This window comes from Bombina bombina, chromosome 1, assembly GCF_027579735.1.
Source record: "Bombina bombina isolate aBomBom1 chromosome 1, aBomBom1.pri, whole genome shotgun sequence".
Taxonomy (NCBI): Eukaryota; Metazoa; Chordata; class Amphibia; order Anura; family Bombinatoridae; genus Bombina; species Bombina bombina.
Window position 1 is genome coordinate 467,364,427 of NC_069499.1, and position 16,676 is coordinate 467,381,102.

Genomic DNA, 16,676 nt, shown 5'->3' on the forward strand with positions numbered 1-16,676 from the left:
TACAGTTTCCGAAAAACTTCTACTTATGCACTGTTACTTTTGCTGTACTACTAGCGATATGCATAATATGTAATTTGTTATACTTGTTTGTTTATCATTGATTGTACGATTCTCAACTCTGGTCATTCAATAAAGCTTTTTTCAAAAAAAAACAACAAAAAAAACAACTTTTACTGCCCTTCACACTGGGGAGGTTTTTGAAACGAAAGGTTGTGTCAATTGCAAAAGCACTTTCATTGTCTATTTGATAGAATGTACACAATGTTACAAATACTATGTGGGCAGGACTACTAGGAAAGTAGGCATCCGGATTAGGGTCCCTGCTTTGTCGGCAGGAGATTTACTGGATTTTTAGGCTGAAAAGTTTGGTTCCAGTAGGTTTCAATTCAGAATACTATATAATTAACTACTGGCAACGTTAATTCAGCCTTGGTCCAGTAAGATAATTTTTCTGTCTCAATAATTTTTCTGTCTCCATATCTATAGAGATTCCATTCAATCTTGGTCTTCATTTAATCATTTTCTAGTTGATCAGGTTTTACATATCGGTAAATCTGATTTGGAACTTTTAAGCTTTATTATATAAATGCAATTTCTGCAATGTGTTACTTATGTACATAGATATCATCTAGGAATAGGTTATATGGTGTCTTGTATTTATTCTGCTTATCACCTATATTCACCAAATAGTGATTACTATGTAGGAATACCTTAGTATCCAACACTTTACTATTCTTGCTTTGTAGGATCATCCTATATTTACCCTTTCCCTATAGTTTGCTTATTCATATATAATGCTAGTCTCATGTATATACTTGCTCATTACATTTGGAACTACAGTGCTTTTCTTTATGGGAATTTGCATATGCCCATATATGGGTTAATGGTAAAATGCTAATTGTTATGTGTTAATTGGTTTATATTGCACATTTGACTTCTGTTCATTATATATATTTACTATGTTTACTATGTTTCTTAATATCTATTATGTTTATCTGGTGTGAACTATTTAACTTCTATGTATCTGTACCTTTAAGTTGTCTCAATTTATAAGCCAGTGGTTTTAACCAATCAGAATGTTGTTTTAACCTTTATATTGCACACACAAGTGTTACTCTTTATATCTATGATTATGGTCTCTGGGACCGAAACCGGTCAGACTTGTTTTCTGTCTGGGACTGCTTTTTCCACTCTCCTGTATCCATTTTTAAATATGCATTGAATTAAAAGTTGGTTTTACTTTTACAAAGAACTTTGTGTGGAAACCTGTGGCAATTTCATCATTTGTTCTCACTAGGTTAGGGACTTGGGAGGTTAAAGGGACATGAAACCCAAAAATGTTCTTGTGTGATTCAGATAGAGAATACAATTTTCTAATTTACTTCTATTATCTAATTTGTTTCATTCTCTTGGTATGCTTTGTTGAGGGAGCAGCAATGCATTACTGGTTTCTAACTGAACACATGGGTGAGCCAATGACAATTGAGATATATATATATATATATATATATATATATATATATATATATATATATATATATATATATATATATATATATATATATATATATATAGCCGCCAATCAGCAGCAAGAACCTGCTGCTCCTGAACTTGCCTAGATGAACCTTTCAGCAAAGGATAACAAGAGAAAGAAGCAAATTAAATAATAGAAGTAAATTGGAAAGTTGTTTAAAATTATATTCTCTATCATAATCATGAAGAATTTTTTTGGGTTTCATATCCATTTAAGGGGGACTGTTGCTGTATTGTGGGTGGGGTCATGCCCGAAGGGGGTAGGATCACGGATATTGGACAGTATAATGGGAATGTCTCAACACCAGTGGAAGAGTCTGGGTGGTCTGTGGGTGGCATTAAGGGAAATTCTGCGTATAGGGACATATGTCTGTCTCAGAGGGACAGCAGAACGGCTTTTGGTTGAATTACTGCCCCAACTGTTTGAATTGTACTTTCCTCCGAGTCAAACCTTTTCATTCCATTCCCTGTTTACTTTGCAGTGTTTCTTTCTCTTTTACACTGAACAGTAAATAAATTCACAGGCCTTATTTTCTAGAGACAGAACATGTGTAACATGTGTAATATTCTAAGTGTTCAACTGAGAAACCACTAGGGGTTGGCTGTGATACCGAGGAGTGATCAACACATTTCTCCAACATTAGTGTGTCCGGTCCACGGCGTCATCCTTACTTGTGGGAATATCTCTTCCCCAACAGGAAATGGCAAAGAGTCCCAGCAAAAGCTGGCCATATAGTCCCTCCTAGGCTCCGCCCACCCCAGTCATTATCTTTGCCGTTGCACAGGCAACATCTCCACGGAGATGGTTAAGAGTATGTGGTGTTTTAGTTGTAGTTTTTTATTCTACTATCAAGAGTTTGTTATTTTAAAATAGTGCTGGTATGTACTATTTACTCTGAAACAGAAAAAGATGAAGAATCTGTTTGTGAGAGGAAGATGATTTTAGCAGATAGTAACTAAAATCGGGTGCTGTTTCCACATAGGACTGTTGAGATGAAGTAACTTCAGTTGGAGGAAACAGTTAGCAGACTTTTTCTGCTTAAGGTATGACTAGCCATATTTCTAACAAGACTGTGTAATGCTGGAAGGCTGTCATTTCCCCTCATGGGGACCGGTAAGCCATTTTCTTAGTCTCAAACAGAATAAAGGGCTTAATATGGGCTATAAAACTGGTAGACACTTTTATGGGCAAAATCGATTGCTTTATTTGGGCATTTTATACATGTTTATGCTTGTAATTCACACTTATAAGCTTGGGGAACGTTTTTTAACGTCAGGCACTGTGTTAGACACCTTTCCAGTCAGGAAGGGCCTTCCCAGTTGTAGGCTGAGCCTCATTTTCGCGCCATTACTGCGCAGTTACTTTTTGAGAGCAGACATGCAGATGCATGTGTGCGGATCCCAAAGTAGTTGGAAAACTTCCTAGAAGGCTTCATTTGGTATCGTATTCCCCTCTGGGTTTGGTAAAGTCGCAGCAAAGGCTGTAGCTGGGACTGTAGAGGGGTTAAAACTGTAACCGGCTCCGGTTTCTTTAATTTAAGGGTTAAAGCTTTGAAAATTGGTAATTTTTTAACAATTCCTTCATACTTTTTCACATATTCAGTAATAAAGTGTGCACTGTTTAAAATTTAAAGTGACAGTAACGTTTTGTTTAAAACGGTTTTTTTGTACTTTATTGACAAGTTTAAGCCTGTTTAACATGTCTGCACCTTCAGATAAACTATGTTCTATATGTATGAAAGCCAATGTGTCTCCCCCTTCAAAATTGTGTGATAATTGTGCCATAGCGTCCAAACAAAGTAAGGACAGTACTGCCACAGATAATGAAATTGCCCAAGATGATTCCTCAGATGAAGGGAGTAGACATGGTTCTACATCATCTCCTTCTGTGTCTACACCAGTTTTGCCCACGCAGGAGGCCCCTAGTACTTCTAGCGCGCCAATGCTTATTACCATGCAACAATTGACGGCTGTAATGGATAACTCCATAGCAAATATTTTATCCAAAATGCCTGCATATCAGAGAAAGCGCGATTGCTCTGTTTTAAACACTGAAGAGCAGGAGGGCGCTGATGATAATTGCTCTGTCATACCCTCACACCAATCTGAAGGGGCCATGAGGGAGGTTTTGTCAGATGGGGAAATTTCAGATTCAGGTAGAATTTCTCAACAGGCTGAACCTGATGTTGTGACATTTAAATTTAAATTAGAGCATCTCCGCGCACTGCTTAAGGAGGTGTTATCTACTCTGGATGATTGTGACAACTTGGTCATTCCAGAAAAATTATGCAAGATGGACAAGTTCCTAGAGGTTCCGGTGCACCCCGACGCTTTTCCTATACCCAAGCGGGTGGCGGACATAGTGAATAAGGAGTGGGAGAGGCCCGGCATACCTTTTTGTCCCCCCTCCTATATTTAAAAAATTATTTCCTATGGTCGACCCCAGAAAGGACTTATGGCAGACAGTCCCTAAGGTCGAGGGGGCAGTTTCTACTCTAAACAAACGCACTACTATCCCTATCGAGGATAATTGTGCTTTCAAAGATCCTATGGATAAAAAATTGGAGGGTTTGCTTAAAAAGATTTTTGTACAGCAAGGTTACCTCCTGCAACCCATTTCGTGCATTGTTCCTGTCACTACAGCAGCGTGGTTCTGGTTCGAGGAACTGGAAAAGTCGCTCAGTAGAGAGACTCCGTATGAGGAGGTTATGGACAGAGTTCACGCACTCAAGTTGGCTAATTCTTTTATTTTTGATGCCGCTTTGCAATTAGCTAGATTAGCGGCGAAAAATTCAGGGTTTGCAATTGTGGCGCGCAGAGCGCTTTGGCTAAAGTCTTGGTCAGCGGATGTATCTTCCAAGACAAAATTACTTAATATCCCCTTCAAGGGTAAAACTCTCTTTGGGCCAGAATTGAAAGAGATTATTTCTGACATCACTGGGGGAAAGGGCCACGCCCTTCCACAAGATAGACCTTTCAAAGCCAAGAATAAGTCTAATTTTCGTTCCTTTCGCAATTTCAGGAACGGACCGACCTCTAACTCTTCATCCTCTAAACAAGAGAGTAACGCTTCACAAACCAAACCAGCCTGGAAACCGATGCAAGGCTGGAACAAGGGTAAGCAGGCCAAGAAGCCTGCTGCTGCTAACAAAACAGCATGAAGGAGTAGCCCCCGATCCGGGACCGGATCTAGTAGGGGGCAGACTCTCTCTCTTTGCTCAGGCTTGGGCAAGAGATATTCAGGATCCCTGGACGCTAGAAATAGTTTCTCAGGGTTATCTCCTGGAATTCAAGGAACTACCCCCAAGGGGAAGGTTCCACATATCTCACTTATCCTCAAACCAAATAAAGAGACAGGCATTCTTACATTGTGTAGAAGACCTGTTAAAAATGGGAGTGATACACCCAGTTCCAATGGCGGAACAAGGAATGGGATTTTACTCAAATCTGTTCATAGTTCCCAAAAAAGAGGGAACCTTCAGACCAATTCTGGATTTAAAGATCCTAAACAAATTTCTCAGAGTACCATCATTCAAAATGGAAACCATTCGAACGATTCTACCTACAATCCAGGAAGGTCAATTTATGACTACCGTGGATCTAAAGGATGCGTATCTACATATCCCTATCCACAAAGAACATCATCAGTTCCTAAGGTTCGCCTTTCTGGACAAACATTACCAGTTTGTGGCCCTCCCATTTGGGTTAGCCACTGCTCCAAGGATTTTCACAAAGGTACTCGGGTCCCTTCTAGCGGTTCTAAGACCGAGGGGCATTGCAGTAGTACCATACTTGGACGACATTCTAATACAAGCGTCGTCTCTTTCAAAGGCAAAGGCTCATACAGACATCATTTTGGCCTTTCTCAGATCTCACGGATGGAAGGTGAACATAGAAAAAAGTTCCCTGTCTCCGTCGACAAGAGTTCCTTTCTTGGGAACAATAATAGATTCTTTAGAAATGGGGATTTTCCTGACAGAAGTCAGAAAATCAAAACTTCTAAACACTTGCCAAGTTCTTCATTCTATTCCTCGTCCTTCCATAGCTCAGTGCATGGAAGTAGTAGGGTTGATGGTTGCAGCAATGGACATAGTTCCTTTTGCGCGAATTCATCTAAGACCATTACAACTGTGCATGCTGAAACAGTGGAATGGGGACTATACAGACTTGTCTCCAGTGATTCAAGTAGATCAGAAGACCAGAGATTCACTCCGTTGATGGCTAACCCTGGACCACCTATCCCAGGGAATGAGCTTCCGCAGACCAGAGTGGGTCATCGTCACGACCGACGCCAGTCTAGTGGGCTGGGGCGCGGTCTGGGAATCCCTGAAAGCTCAGGGACTATGGTCTTGGGAAGAGTCTCTTCTCCCGATAAACATTCTGGAACTGAGAGCGATATTCAATGCTCTCAGGGCTTGGCCTCAGCTAGCAAAGGCCAGATTCATAAGATTCCAATCAGACAACATGACGACTGTTGCTTATATCAATCATCAGGGGGGAACAAGGAGTTCCCTGGCGATGAAAGAAGTGACCAAAATAATACAATGGGCGGAGGATCACTCCTGCCACCTATCTGCGATCCACATCCCAGGTGTGGAAAACTGGGAAGCGGATTACCTGAGTCGTCAGACTTTCCATCCGGGGGAGTGGGAACTCCACCCGGAGATCTTTGCCCAGTTGACTCAATTATGGGGTATTCCAGACATGGATCTGATGGCGTCTCGTCAGAACTTCAAGGTTCCTTGCTACGGGTCCAGATCCAGGGATCCCAAGGCGACTCTAGTGGATGCATTAGTAGCGCCTTGGACCTTCAACCTAGCCTATGTGTTTCCACCGTTTCCTCTCATTCCCAGGCTGGTAGCCAGGATCAAGCAGGAGAGGGCTCCGGTGATTTTGATAGCCCCTGCGTGGCCACGCAGGACTTGGTATGCAGACCTGGTGAATATGTCATCGGTTCCACCATGGAAGCTACCTCTGAGACAGGATCTTCTTGTACAGGGTCCATTCGAACATCCAAATCTGGTCTCCCTCCAGCTGACGGCTTAGAAATTGAACGCTTGATTCTATCAAAGCGTGGGTTTTCAGATTCTGTGATAGATACTCTAGTTCAAGCCAGAAAACCGGTAACTAGAAAAATTTACCATAAAATATGGAAAAGATATATCTGCTGGTGTGAATCCTAGGGATTCTTATGGAATAAGATCAAAATTCCTAAGATCCTTTCCTTTCTACAAGAAGGTTTGGATAAAGGATTATCAGCGAGTTCTCTAAAGGGACAGATTTCTGCTTTATCTGTCTTATTACACAAATGACTGGCAGCTGTGCCAGATGTTCAAGCATTTGTTCAGGCTCTGGTTAGGATCAAGCCTGTTTACAGACCTTTGACTCCTCCCTGGAGTTTAAATCTAGTTCTTTCAGTTCTTCAAGGGGTTCCGTTTGAACCTCTACATTCCATAGATATTAAGTTGTTATCTTGGAAAGTTTTGTTTTTGGTTGCTATTTCTTCTGCTAGAAGAGTTTCTGAGTTATCTGCTTTGCAGTGTTCTCCACCCTATCTGGTGTTCCATGCAGATAAGGTGGTTTTGCGTACTAAGCCTGATTTTCTTCCAAAGGTTGTTTCTAACAAAAATATTAACCAGGAGATAGTTGTACCTTCTTTGTGTCCGAATCCAGTTTCAAAGAAGGAGCGTTTGTTGCACAATTTGGACGTAGTCCGTGCTCTAAAATTATATTTAGAAGCTACAAAGGGCTGTGGCTTCCACATGGGCCTTTAAGAACGAGGCTTCTGTTGATCAGATATGTAAGGCAGCGACTTGGTCTTCACTGCACACTTTTGCCAAATTTTACAAATTTGATACTTTTGCTTCTTCGGAGGCTATTTTTGGGAGAAAGGTTTTGCAAGCTGTGGTTCCTTCCGTTTAGGTAACCTGATTTGCTCCCTCCCTTCATCCGTGTCCTAAAGCTTTGGTATTGGTTCCCACAAGTAAGGATGACGCCGTGGACCGGACACACCGTTGGAGAAAGTAATTTATCAGGTAAGCATAAATTCTGTTTTTCATTGAGATCATGGAAGGACAATATACATTGTTTTAAAATAATACGAAAAGATTAGGAGCCAGAAGTAAAATGTTAGAACCCTTAAAACACTAAATCCATGCTGTACAAAGTGATGTATTGAAAGCAAAAAGCCTGAGACGAATATGCAGATTATTTGTTTAATTGAAACAATAACCATAAATTTTGAGTGTCCATAAAGCAGTCAGAGCCACCATATTGTAACCTAGTATTGCTTCTCTACTGAGACCATTTAAGGACGGTTATAAATGGGTCACATGAGTCTGCAACCAATGTCTGTCATAGAGTGCACACTTCTAAGCTCTATCAGCCTATCTAGGTTTACTCTTCAGCAAAGGATGTTAAAAGAACAAAGCAAGTTTAATAATAGAGGTAAACTGGAAAGTTGTGTAGAATTGTATACTCTTTCTGAATAGTTAACATTTCCTTTTGACTTAACTGTCCCTTTTTAAGTCTAGACTTTGCTTTTCCACTTTTAATGGGATTTGTAAAGCCCACAATTTTCGGACTAAAATTCTAAGACAAAATTGTTGAAATTATATTGTAAAGTTATTTTACTACATATAATTAAAGATTTAATTCTCAAGGTGTTTAAAACCCCTTGAGTACTAACGACGGCTCTGAGGCGTCGCAGAGTTTCTCAATCTGGTGCTAACGACGGCTCTGAGCCGTCGCAGAGTTTCCCACTCTGGTGCTAACGACGGCTCAGAGCCATCACTAGCACTCTCCCACCTTGAGGGAGATCTGAAAATAAAAAAAATATTAAAAAAAAAAACACTACTTAAAACAGCTTAGAACCCAGGTAGGAAAGTGTTAGTTTTGTTAGCTTTCTTTTTTTTAATATTTCTTGACAGACCATATTAACTTTTTGCGTTACATGTACACACAACTTTGTTAATCTGTATATTTTAAGATACACAGTACCAGTATAAGATATATTAAAGAGAGATTATAGAAAAAATTATCTAATCAACCTAGACTACTGTGTATATTTAACCCCACAGATTGATTAAACACACAGTAAATATGCTGCTCTTGACTCGCAGAGCACTGCTGTTCCAGAGCAGAAAGTGCTGCTTATCCAATCGTCATGCTAGTTCTACATGTAAGTTGTGCGACTAGTACTGTTGATTAAATCTGATTTGCGGGGGTTTGGTAGTCTAGAAAATATATTTTGTATTTTTCTTTACTGTGGACATTTTGATCCTCATATTCATTTCTTTTTTTTTTTTTCAGCTGTTGAACCTTGGCCTGAAAATGCTGCACTTTATCAGCCTTTAAAAAGTGAGTGTCTATCTTTTCTAATTTAATAAGATTGTGAAGAAAAAAACTGCAAAAAGAAAATTATCTGTGTATTTTATTGGCGCTATTGATTGCATAGATAAAGTAAGCTCCATATCTGCAGTGCACTACTGGGAGCTAGCTGAACACTTCTGGTGAACCAATGACAAGAGGCATGTGTGTAGCCACCAATCACCAGCTCACTCCCTTTAGTGCTCCTTAACCTACCTAGGTATGTTATTCAGCAAAGGATACTTAGCGAATTAAATACATTTGATACTAAAAGTAAACTGAAAAGTATCTTAAAATAGCATGATGTATGTGAACTATGAAAGCTTAAAGGGACACTGTACCCTACATTTTTTTCTTTCTAATGATCTATTTCTTTCTAATGACACGGTGAGTCCATGGATCATCATCAATTACTGTTGGAAATATCACTCCTGGCCAGCAGGAGGAGATAAAGAGCACCACAACAAGGCTGTTAAGTATCACGTCCCTTCCCACAAACCCCAGCCATTCTCTTTGCCTGCAGTACAGTGAAGAGGTGAAGTTTAGGTGTCTGATAAGAAGTTTTCTTCAATCAAGATTTTATTATTTCTCCAACATTGGTGTGTCCGGTCCACGGCGTCATCCATTATTTGTGGGAAATGTTCTCCCCCACAGGGAAAGGCAAGGAGAGCACACAGCAAGAGCTGTCCATATAGCTCCCCCTCTGGCTCCGCCCCCCAGTCATTCTCCTTGCCGCTCTGAACAAGTAGCATCTACCACGGGGATGGCGAGGAGTTTGTGGTGTTAGTTGTAGTTTTTTATTCTTCTATCAAGAGTTTGTTATTTTAAAATAGTGCTGGCTTGTACTATTTACTCTATAACAGAAAAGTGATGAAGATTTCTGTTTAAGAGGGCTATGATTTTAGCACAAGTAACTAAAATCCATTACTGTTACCACGCAGGACTGTTGAAACAAGAGAACTTCAGTTGGGGGTAACAGTTAGCAGACTCATCTGCTTCAGGTATGACTAGTCTCCTTCTAACAACACAGGCTAATGCTAGATGACAGTCATTTTTCCCCTCAGGGGAAACGGTAAGCCATTTTTCTTTCACCTCAGCAAAAAAGATAACAGGCTTCCCCTTTTTGTTTTTTATGCTGGTAGACACTGTTAGGGGCTAAATCGATTGGTTTTTATTACAATATTATACCATTTGAAATATTTTATAAGCTCACATACACTTGGGAACGTTTTTTATTGATCTGGCTTGTTTTAGACACCTAAATCTAGTCAGGAAGGCCCCTTCACTCTAGTGTGCTGAGGGAGGAAGCCTCATTTTGGCACTTCAGCTGTGCAGTTGAATTTCAAGGCAGTGCATGCAGATTCATGTGAGAGGGTCCTGTGGTTCAGAAAGTGACTCCAAAAGGCTTTTTTCTGTGAATGGTGACCCTAAGGAAGGTAAAAAGCTGCAGCAAGGCTGTAGCTGGGATTGTGGTGTGTAAAAACGGTTAAATCCAACAATTAGCTCCGGTTTGCTTGTTTTAAGAGCTAGAGTCTCCATATTTGCTGTGCAATACTTTCTAAGCATTAAGACACTGGGGTCCAAATTTCAGAAAAATCGGATATTGCCTTCATAGTTTTTTGAACATTCAGAAATAAATGTGTCATTTTATTATTTAAAGAGACCGTAACGTTTTTGTTTAAAATCGTTTTTATTGCATTGTTTGCCTGCCTAAATCTGTTTAACATGTCTGTTCCATCAGATAACCTATGTTCTGTGTGTATAGAGACAAATGTGGTTCCCCCTTCGAGTGTTTGTGATAATTGCGCCATAGCGTCCAAACAAAATCAGGACAGCTCTGTTATTTTTCATAATGTTGCCCAAGATGATTTATCTAATGAAGGTAGTGGGGATAGCTCTACATCCTCTCCTTCTGTGTCTACACCAGCTTTGCCCGCGCAGGCGACACCTAGCGCGCCAGTGCTTATTTCTATGCAACAATTATCAGCAGTAGTGGATAATTCTATAGCAAATCTTTTATCCAAACTGCCAGTTTTTCAGAGAAAGCGTGATTGTTCAGTTTTAAATACAGATAAAAAGGATGAACAATCAGACGCTGACGATGCCTTATCTATTTTACCCTCACATCAATCGGAATTGGCTGTGAGGGAAGGGCTGTCTGAGGGTGAAATTTCAGACTCAGGAAAAATTTCTCAACAGGCAGAACCTGATCTAGTGGCATTTAAGTTTAAGCTAGAACATCTCCGCGCTTTGCTTAAGGAGGTATTAGCTACTCTGGATGACTGTGATTCCATGGTAGTACCAGAGAAGTTGTGCAAATTGGACAAATTTTTAGAGGTCCCAGTGCACGACAACGCTTTTCCAATACCTAAGAGGGTAGCGAACATAGTGGAAAAGGAGTGGGAGAAGCCAGGTGTACTCTTTGCCCCACCTCCTATATTTAAGAAAATGTTTCCCATAGTAGACCCTAGAAGGGACGCATGGCAAACGGTCCCGAAGGTTGAGGGAGCTGTTTCAACACTAGCGAAGCGCACAACTATTCCTATAGAGGACAGCTGCGCTTTCAAAGATCCTATGGATAAAAAATTGGAAGGATTGCTTAAAAAGATTTTTGTTCAGCAAGGGTTCATCCTTCAACCAGCTACGTGTGTTATTATTGTCACTTCAGCGGCGTCCTTTTGGTTCGAAGAACTAGAAAGGTCGCTCCAGAAAGAGACTTCCTATGAGGAAGTCATGGACAGAATTCACGCATTAAAGTTAGCTAATTCCTTTATATTGGATGCCTCCTTTCAAATAACGAAATTGGCGGCGAAAAATTCAGGTTTTGCTATAGTAGCGCGGAGGGCGCTTTGGCTAAAATCCTGGTCGGCAGACGTGTCGTCCAAGACTAAGTTACTGAATATTCCTTTCAAGGGTAAGACCCTTTTTAGGCCGGAATTGAAGGAAATTATTTCAGATATCACTGGGGGTAAGGGCCATGCCCTCCCACAGGATAGGCCTTTTAAGGCTAAGAATAAGTCTAATTTTCGTTCCTTTCGCAATTTCAGGAACGGACCGGCTAATAACTCCACTGCCGCTAGACAAGAAGGTAACGCGGCCCAGCCCAAACCCGCTTGGAAGCCCATGCAAGGCTGGATCAAGGGTAAACAAACCAAGAAACCTGCTGCTGCTACCAAGACAGCATGAAGGGGTAGCCCCCGATCCGGGACCGGATCTGGTAGGGGGCAGACTATCTCTCTTCGCTCAGGCTTGGGCAAGAGATGTTCTGGATCCCTGGGCACTAGAGATAGTTTCCAAGGGATACCTGTTAGAATTCAAGGGACTTCCTCCAAAGGGAAGGTTCCACCTGTCTCGCTTATCTTCAGACCAGATAAAGAAACAGGCATTCTTACATTGTGTAAGAGACCTATCAAAGATGGGAGTGATAAACCCAGTCCCCTCTGGGGAACAAGGTCTAGGGTTTTACTCAAACCTGTTTGTGGTTCCCAAAAAAGAGGGAACTTTCAGGCCAATTCTGGATTTAAAGATATTAAACAAGTTCCTCAGAGTTCCATCCTTCAAGATGGAAACCATTCAGACAATCTTACCAAGAATCCAGCAGGGTCAATTTTTGACTACCGTGGATCTGAAGGATGCGTATCTGCATATCCCAATCCACAAATCTCATCATCAGTTCCTGAGGTTCGCCTTTCTGGACAAACATTACCAGTTTGTGGCTCTTCCATTCGCTTTAGCCACCGCTCCCAGAATTTTCACAAAGGTGCTAGGGTCCCTTCTAGTGGTTCTAAGACCGAGGGGCATCGCTGTAGCACCTTATCTAGACGACATCATAATCCAAGCGTCGTCTCTTTCCAAAGCGGGGGCTCATACAGACATTGTGTTGGCTTTTCTCAGATCTCACGGGTGGAAAGTGAACATAGAAAAAAGTTCACTGTCACCATCCACAAGGGTTCCTTTTCTGGGAACAATAATAGATTCTGTGGAAATGAAGATCTTTCTCACAGACGTCAGAAAGACAAAGCTTCTAAAAGCTTGTCGAGTTCTTCACTCTATTCCTCAACCCTCCATAGCTCAATGCATGGAAGTAATAGGACTAATGGTCGCAGCAATGGATGTGGTTCCTTTTGCTCAAATTCATCTAAGACCATTACAGCTGTGCATGCTCAATCAGTAGAATGGGGACTATACAGACTTGTCTCCCCAAATTCAAGTAGACAAGGTAACCAGGGACTCACTTCTCTGGTGGTTGACCCAGGATCACCTGTCTCAGGGAATGAGTTTCCGCAGACCGGAGTGGGTCATCGTCACGACCGACGCCAGCCTCTTGGGGTGGGGCGCGGTCTGGGACTCTCTGAAAGCTCAGGGCCTATGGTCCCGATAAACATTTTGGAACTAAGAGCTATATTCAATGCGCTCCTGGCTTGGCCTCAGCTAGCGGAAGCCAGGTTCATAAGATTTCAGTCGGACAACATAACGACTGTTGCGTACATCAATCATCAGGGGGGAACAAAGAGTTCCCTAGCGATGAAGGAAGTAACCAAGATAATCCAATGGGCAGAGAATCACTCCTGCCATCTATCTGCTATTCACATCCCTGGAGTAGACAACTGGGAGGCGGACTATTTGAGTCGTCAGACTTTCCATCCGGGGGAGTGGGAACTCCATCCGGAGGTCTTTGCTCAGTTAACCCAATTATGGGGCATTCCAGACATGGATCTAATGGCGTCCCGTCAGAACTTCAAGATTCCTTGCTACGGGTCCAGATCCAGGGATCCCAAGGCGACTCTAATGGATGCATTAGTGGTGCCTTGGTCGTTCAACCTAGCATATGTGTTTCCACCGTTTCCTCTCCTCCCCAGGCTCATAGCCAGGATCAAACAGGAGAAGGCCTCAGTGATTCTGATAGCTCCTGCGTGGCCACGCAGGACTTGGTATGCAGACCTGGTGAATATGTCATCGGCTCCACCATGGAAGCTACCTTTGAGACAGGACCTTCTAGTACAAGGTCCATTCGAACATCCCAATCTAGTTTCTCTGCAGCTGACTGCTTGGAAATTGAACGCTTGATTTTATCCAAGCGTGGGTTTTCAAATTCTGTGATTGATACTCTGGTCCAAGCCAGAAAACCTGTGACTAGAAGGATTTACCATAAAATATGGAAAAAATATATCTGTTGGTGTGAATTCAATGGATTCTCCTGGAGTAAGATTAAAATTCCAAAGATTCTCTCCTTTCTCCAAGAAGGTTTGGATAAAGGATTGTCAGCTAGTTCTCTAAAAGGACAGATTTCTGCATTATCCGTCTTGTTGCACAAACGACTGGCAGCTTTGCCAGATGTACAAGCTTTTGTTCAGGCTTTGGTTAGAATCAAGCCTGTTTACAGACCCATGACTCCTCCTTGGAGTCTAAATTTAGTTCTTTCAGTTCTTCAAGGGGTTCCGTTTGAACCTTTATATTCCATAGATATTAAGTTACTATCTTGGAAAGTTCTGTTTTTGGTTGCTATTTCTTCTGCTAGAAGAGTTTCTGAATTATCTGCTTTGCAGTATGATCCACCCTATCTGGTGTTCCATTCAGATAAGGTTGTTTTGCGTACTAAGCCTGGTTTTCTTCCAAAAGTTGTTTCCAACGAGAACATCAACCAGGAAATAGTTGTTCCTTCTTTGTGTCCGAATCCAGTTTCAAAGAAGGAACGTTTATTACACAATTTAGATGTTGTTCGTGCTTTAAAGTTCTATTTAGAAGCAACAAAAGATTTTAGACAAACCTCATCCTTGTTTGTCGTTTACTCTGGTAAGAGGAGAGGTCAAAAAGCTACTGCTACCTCTCTCTCTTTCTGGCTGAAAAGCATTATCCGCTTGGCTTATGAGACTGCCGGACGGCAGCCTCCTGACCGTATCACAGCTCACTCTACTAGGGCTGTGGCTTCCACATGGGCCTATAAGAACGAGGCTTCTGTTGACCAGATATGTAAGGCAGCGACTTGGTCTTCTCTGCACACTTTTGCCAAATTCTACAAATTTGATATTTTTGCTTCTTCGGAGGCTGTTTTTGGGAGAAAGGTTTTGCAAGCCGTGGTGCCTTCTGTTTAGGTAACCTAATTTGCTCCCTCCCTTCATCCGTTTCCTAAAGCTTTGGTATTGGTTCCCACAAGTAATGGATGACGCCGTGGACCGGACACACCAATGTTGGAGAAAACAGAATTTATGCTTACCTGATAAATTACTTTCTCCAACGCTGTGTCCGGTCCACGGCCCGCCCTGGTTTTTTTTTTTTTTAATCAGGTTGAATTTTTTTTTCTTTATACACTACAGTCACCACGGCACCCTATAGTTTCTCCTTTTTTCTCCTAACCGTCGGTCGAATGACTGGGGGGCGGAGCCAGAGGGAAAGCTATATGGACAGCTCTTGCTGTGTGCTCTCCTTGCCTTTCCCTGTGGGGGAGAACATTTCCCACAAGTAATGGATGATGCCGTGGACCGGACACACCGTTGGAGAAAGTAATTTATCAGGTAAGCATAAATTCTGTTTTTAAAGCAGAGTAGGTTTGCTTTGATCTTTTCTGGGGTCTAGCCGTAGTCCACGTCAGTCTCTTCAGTAGGGCAGTGGTGGCTTTTAAGCAATTGGGAACTTGTGGGGTACAATCCCCACTGCGCCTCTCAAACAGTTTTGCTGCCCTCTACTGAAAGCCTGAGTAAGCTTACTCAGCCTTTTTTTCCCCCACAGGTCCATGTGAGGAGAGGCATCCTCTCATACCGGGTGAGCTGACCTCCTGCCGGACAGCTGAATGTACAGGTAAATGCCTTTGTCTTCTGGGGCTAGGAGGCTGAAACTACAGGGCTTATTTTCTCTCTGTACATTATGTGGGACTCTACATCCATAGTCTAGGATGTTTAATGGCAGTTGGGGGCACTTCATATGTCCGAAACGTTGTCTTTTTTGCTTTGAATATCCCAATAAAGATGGCATTTTCTACATAGTGGTGAGTGCTGCTGAATTCTTTGGACTGTGGCACTTCATATGTGACATGGAGACTTGGGGTTTATCCTCCTTTAGGCAAGGGGGAGTTAACCTTATGTGGTGACTCAGTAAAAAAAAATGTTGTGTGAGGTTAACAATCATTATTTGTGCATGTAGCAATGTCCCTCTAGGTTCTGCACGGAGCTAGAGGCGCCATTCCTAAGGGGCTATTGAAGATTTTATCTTCCACTTACCAGGTTAAGAGCGTACATAATTTTATTATTTCTGCCTAAAGGGAAATACCCGGGATGGTTTGGTAAGGGACTCCTCTGTGTTACAGAGAAAATGTATACTATCGGCGGAATGAAGCGCGGTACATATGTGCCCTTCATTTTCTGTCCGTTTTTAGTTCCCGCCTCCTTCTTCTGGGTTAAGTGCGACACTTAAGCGGAGAAAAAAATGTTCGCTGGCTGTTCCCTCCGTGACAAGCTGACAGCTTGTAAAATTTAGAGCAGGGGTGCTCAGAGAATGTAAAAAGTTTGAATGCGAGTGTGCTTTTTACAATTAGTCTACTTAAGGATTTAGATAGTAGGTTTCACCACCTCATTCTCGGGTTGAGAACAGCACAGCGTTCTGGTGGCTGTATGTTTTCTGTTTTGTCAGCCAGCAGCTCAGATTTCCTCACGCTTAGAGGACATTGCCTGCAATCGATATAGAAAACGTTGCCCTGTTGGAAACGTTTGCTTTCTCATTCTATGTATATGGCCATACTGTGTTTTAAATATTTGATGTGTCATATTTCTTAAGGTTTTATG

The 16,676-nt window shown here is 41.8% G+C and overlaps 1 protein-coding gene across 1 annotated transcript in view; it reads left to right on the forward strand.

Moving 5' to 3' along the window:
* MTX2 (metaxin 2) overlaps window positions 1-16,676 on the forward strand; it is a 252,854-nt gene that overhangs the window by 83,266 nt on the left and 152,912 nt on the right. The window contains exon 2 of the mRNA XM_053698486.1: window positions 8,845-8,892. Coding sequence (XP_053554461.1) covers window positions 8,845-8,892 — 48 coding nt within the window. The remainder of the gene's footprint in view (window positions 1-8,844; window positions 8,893-16,676) is intronic.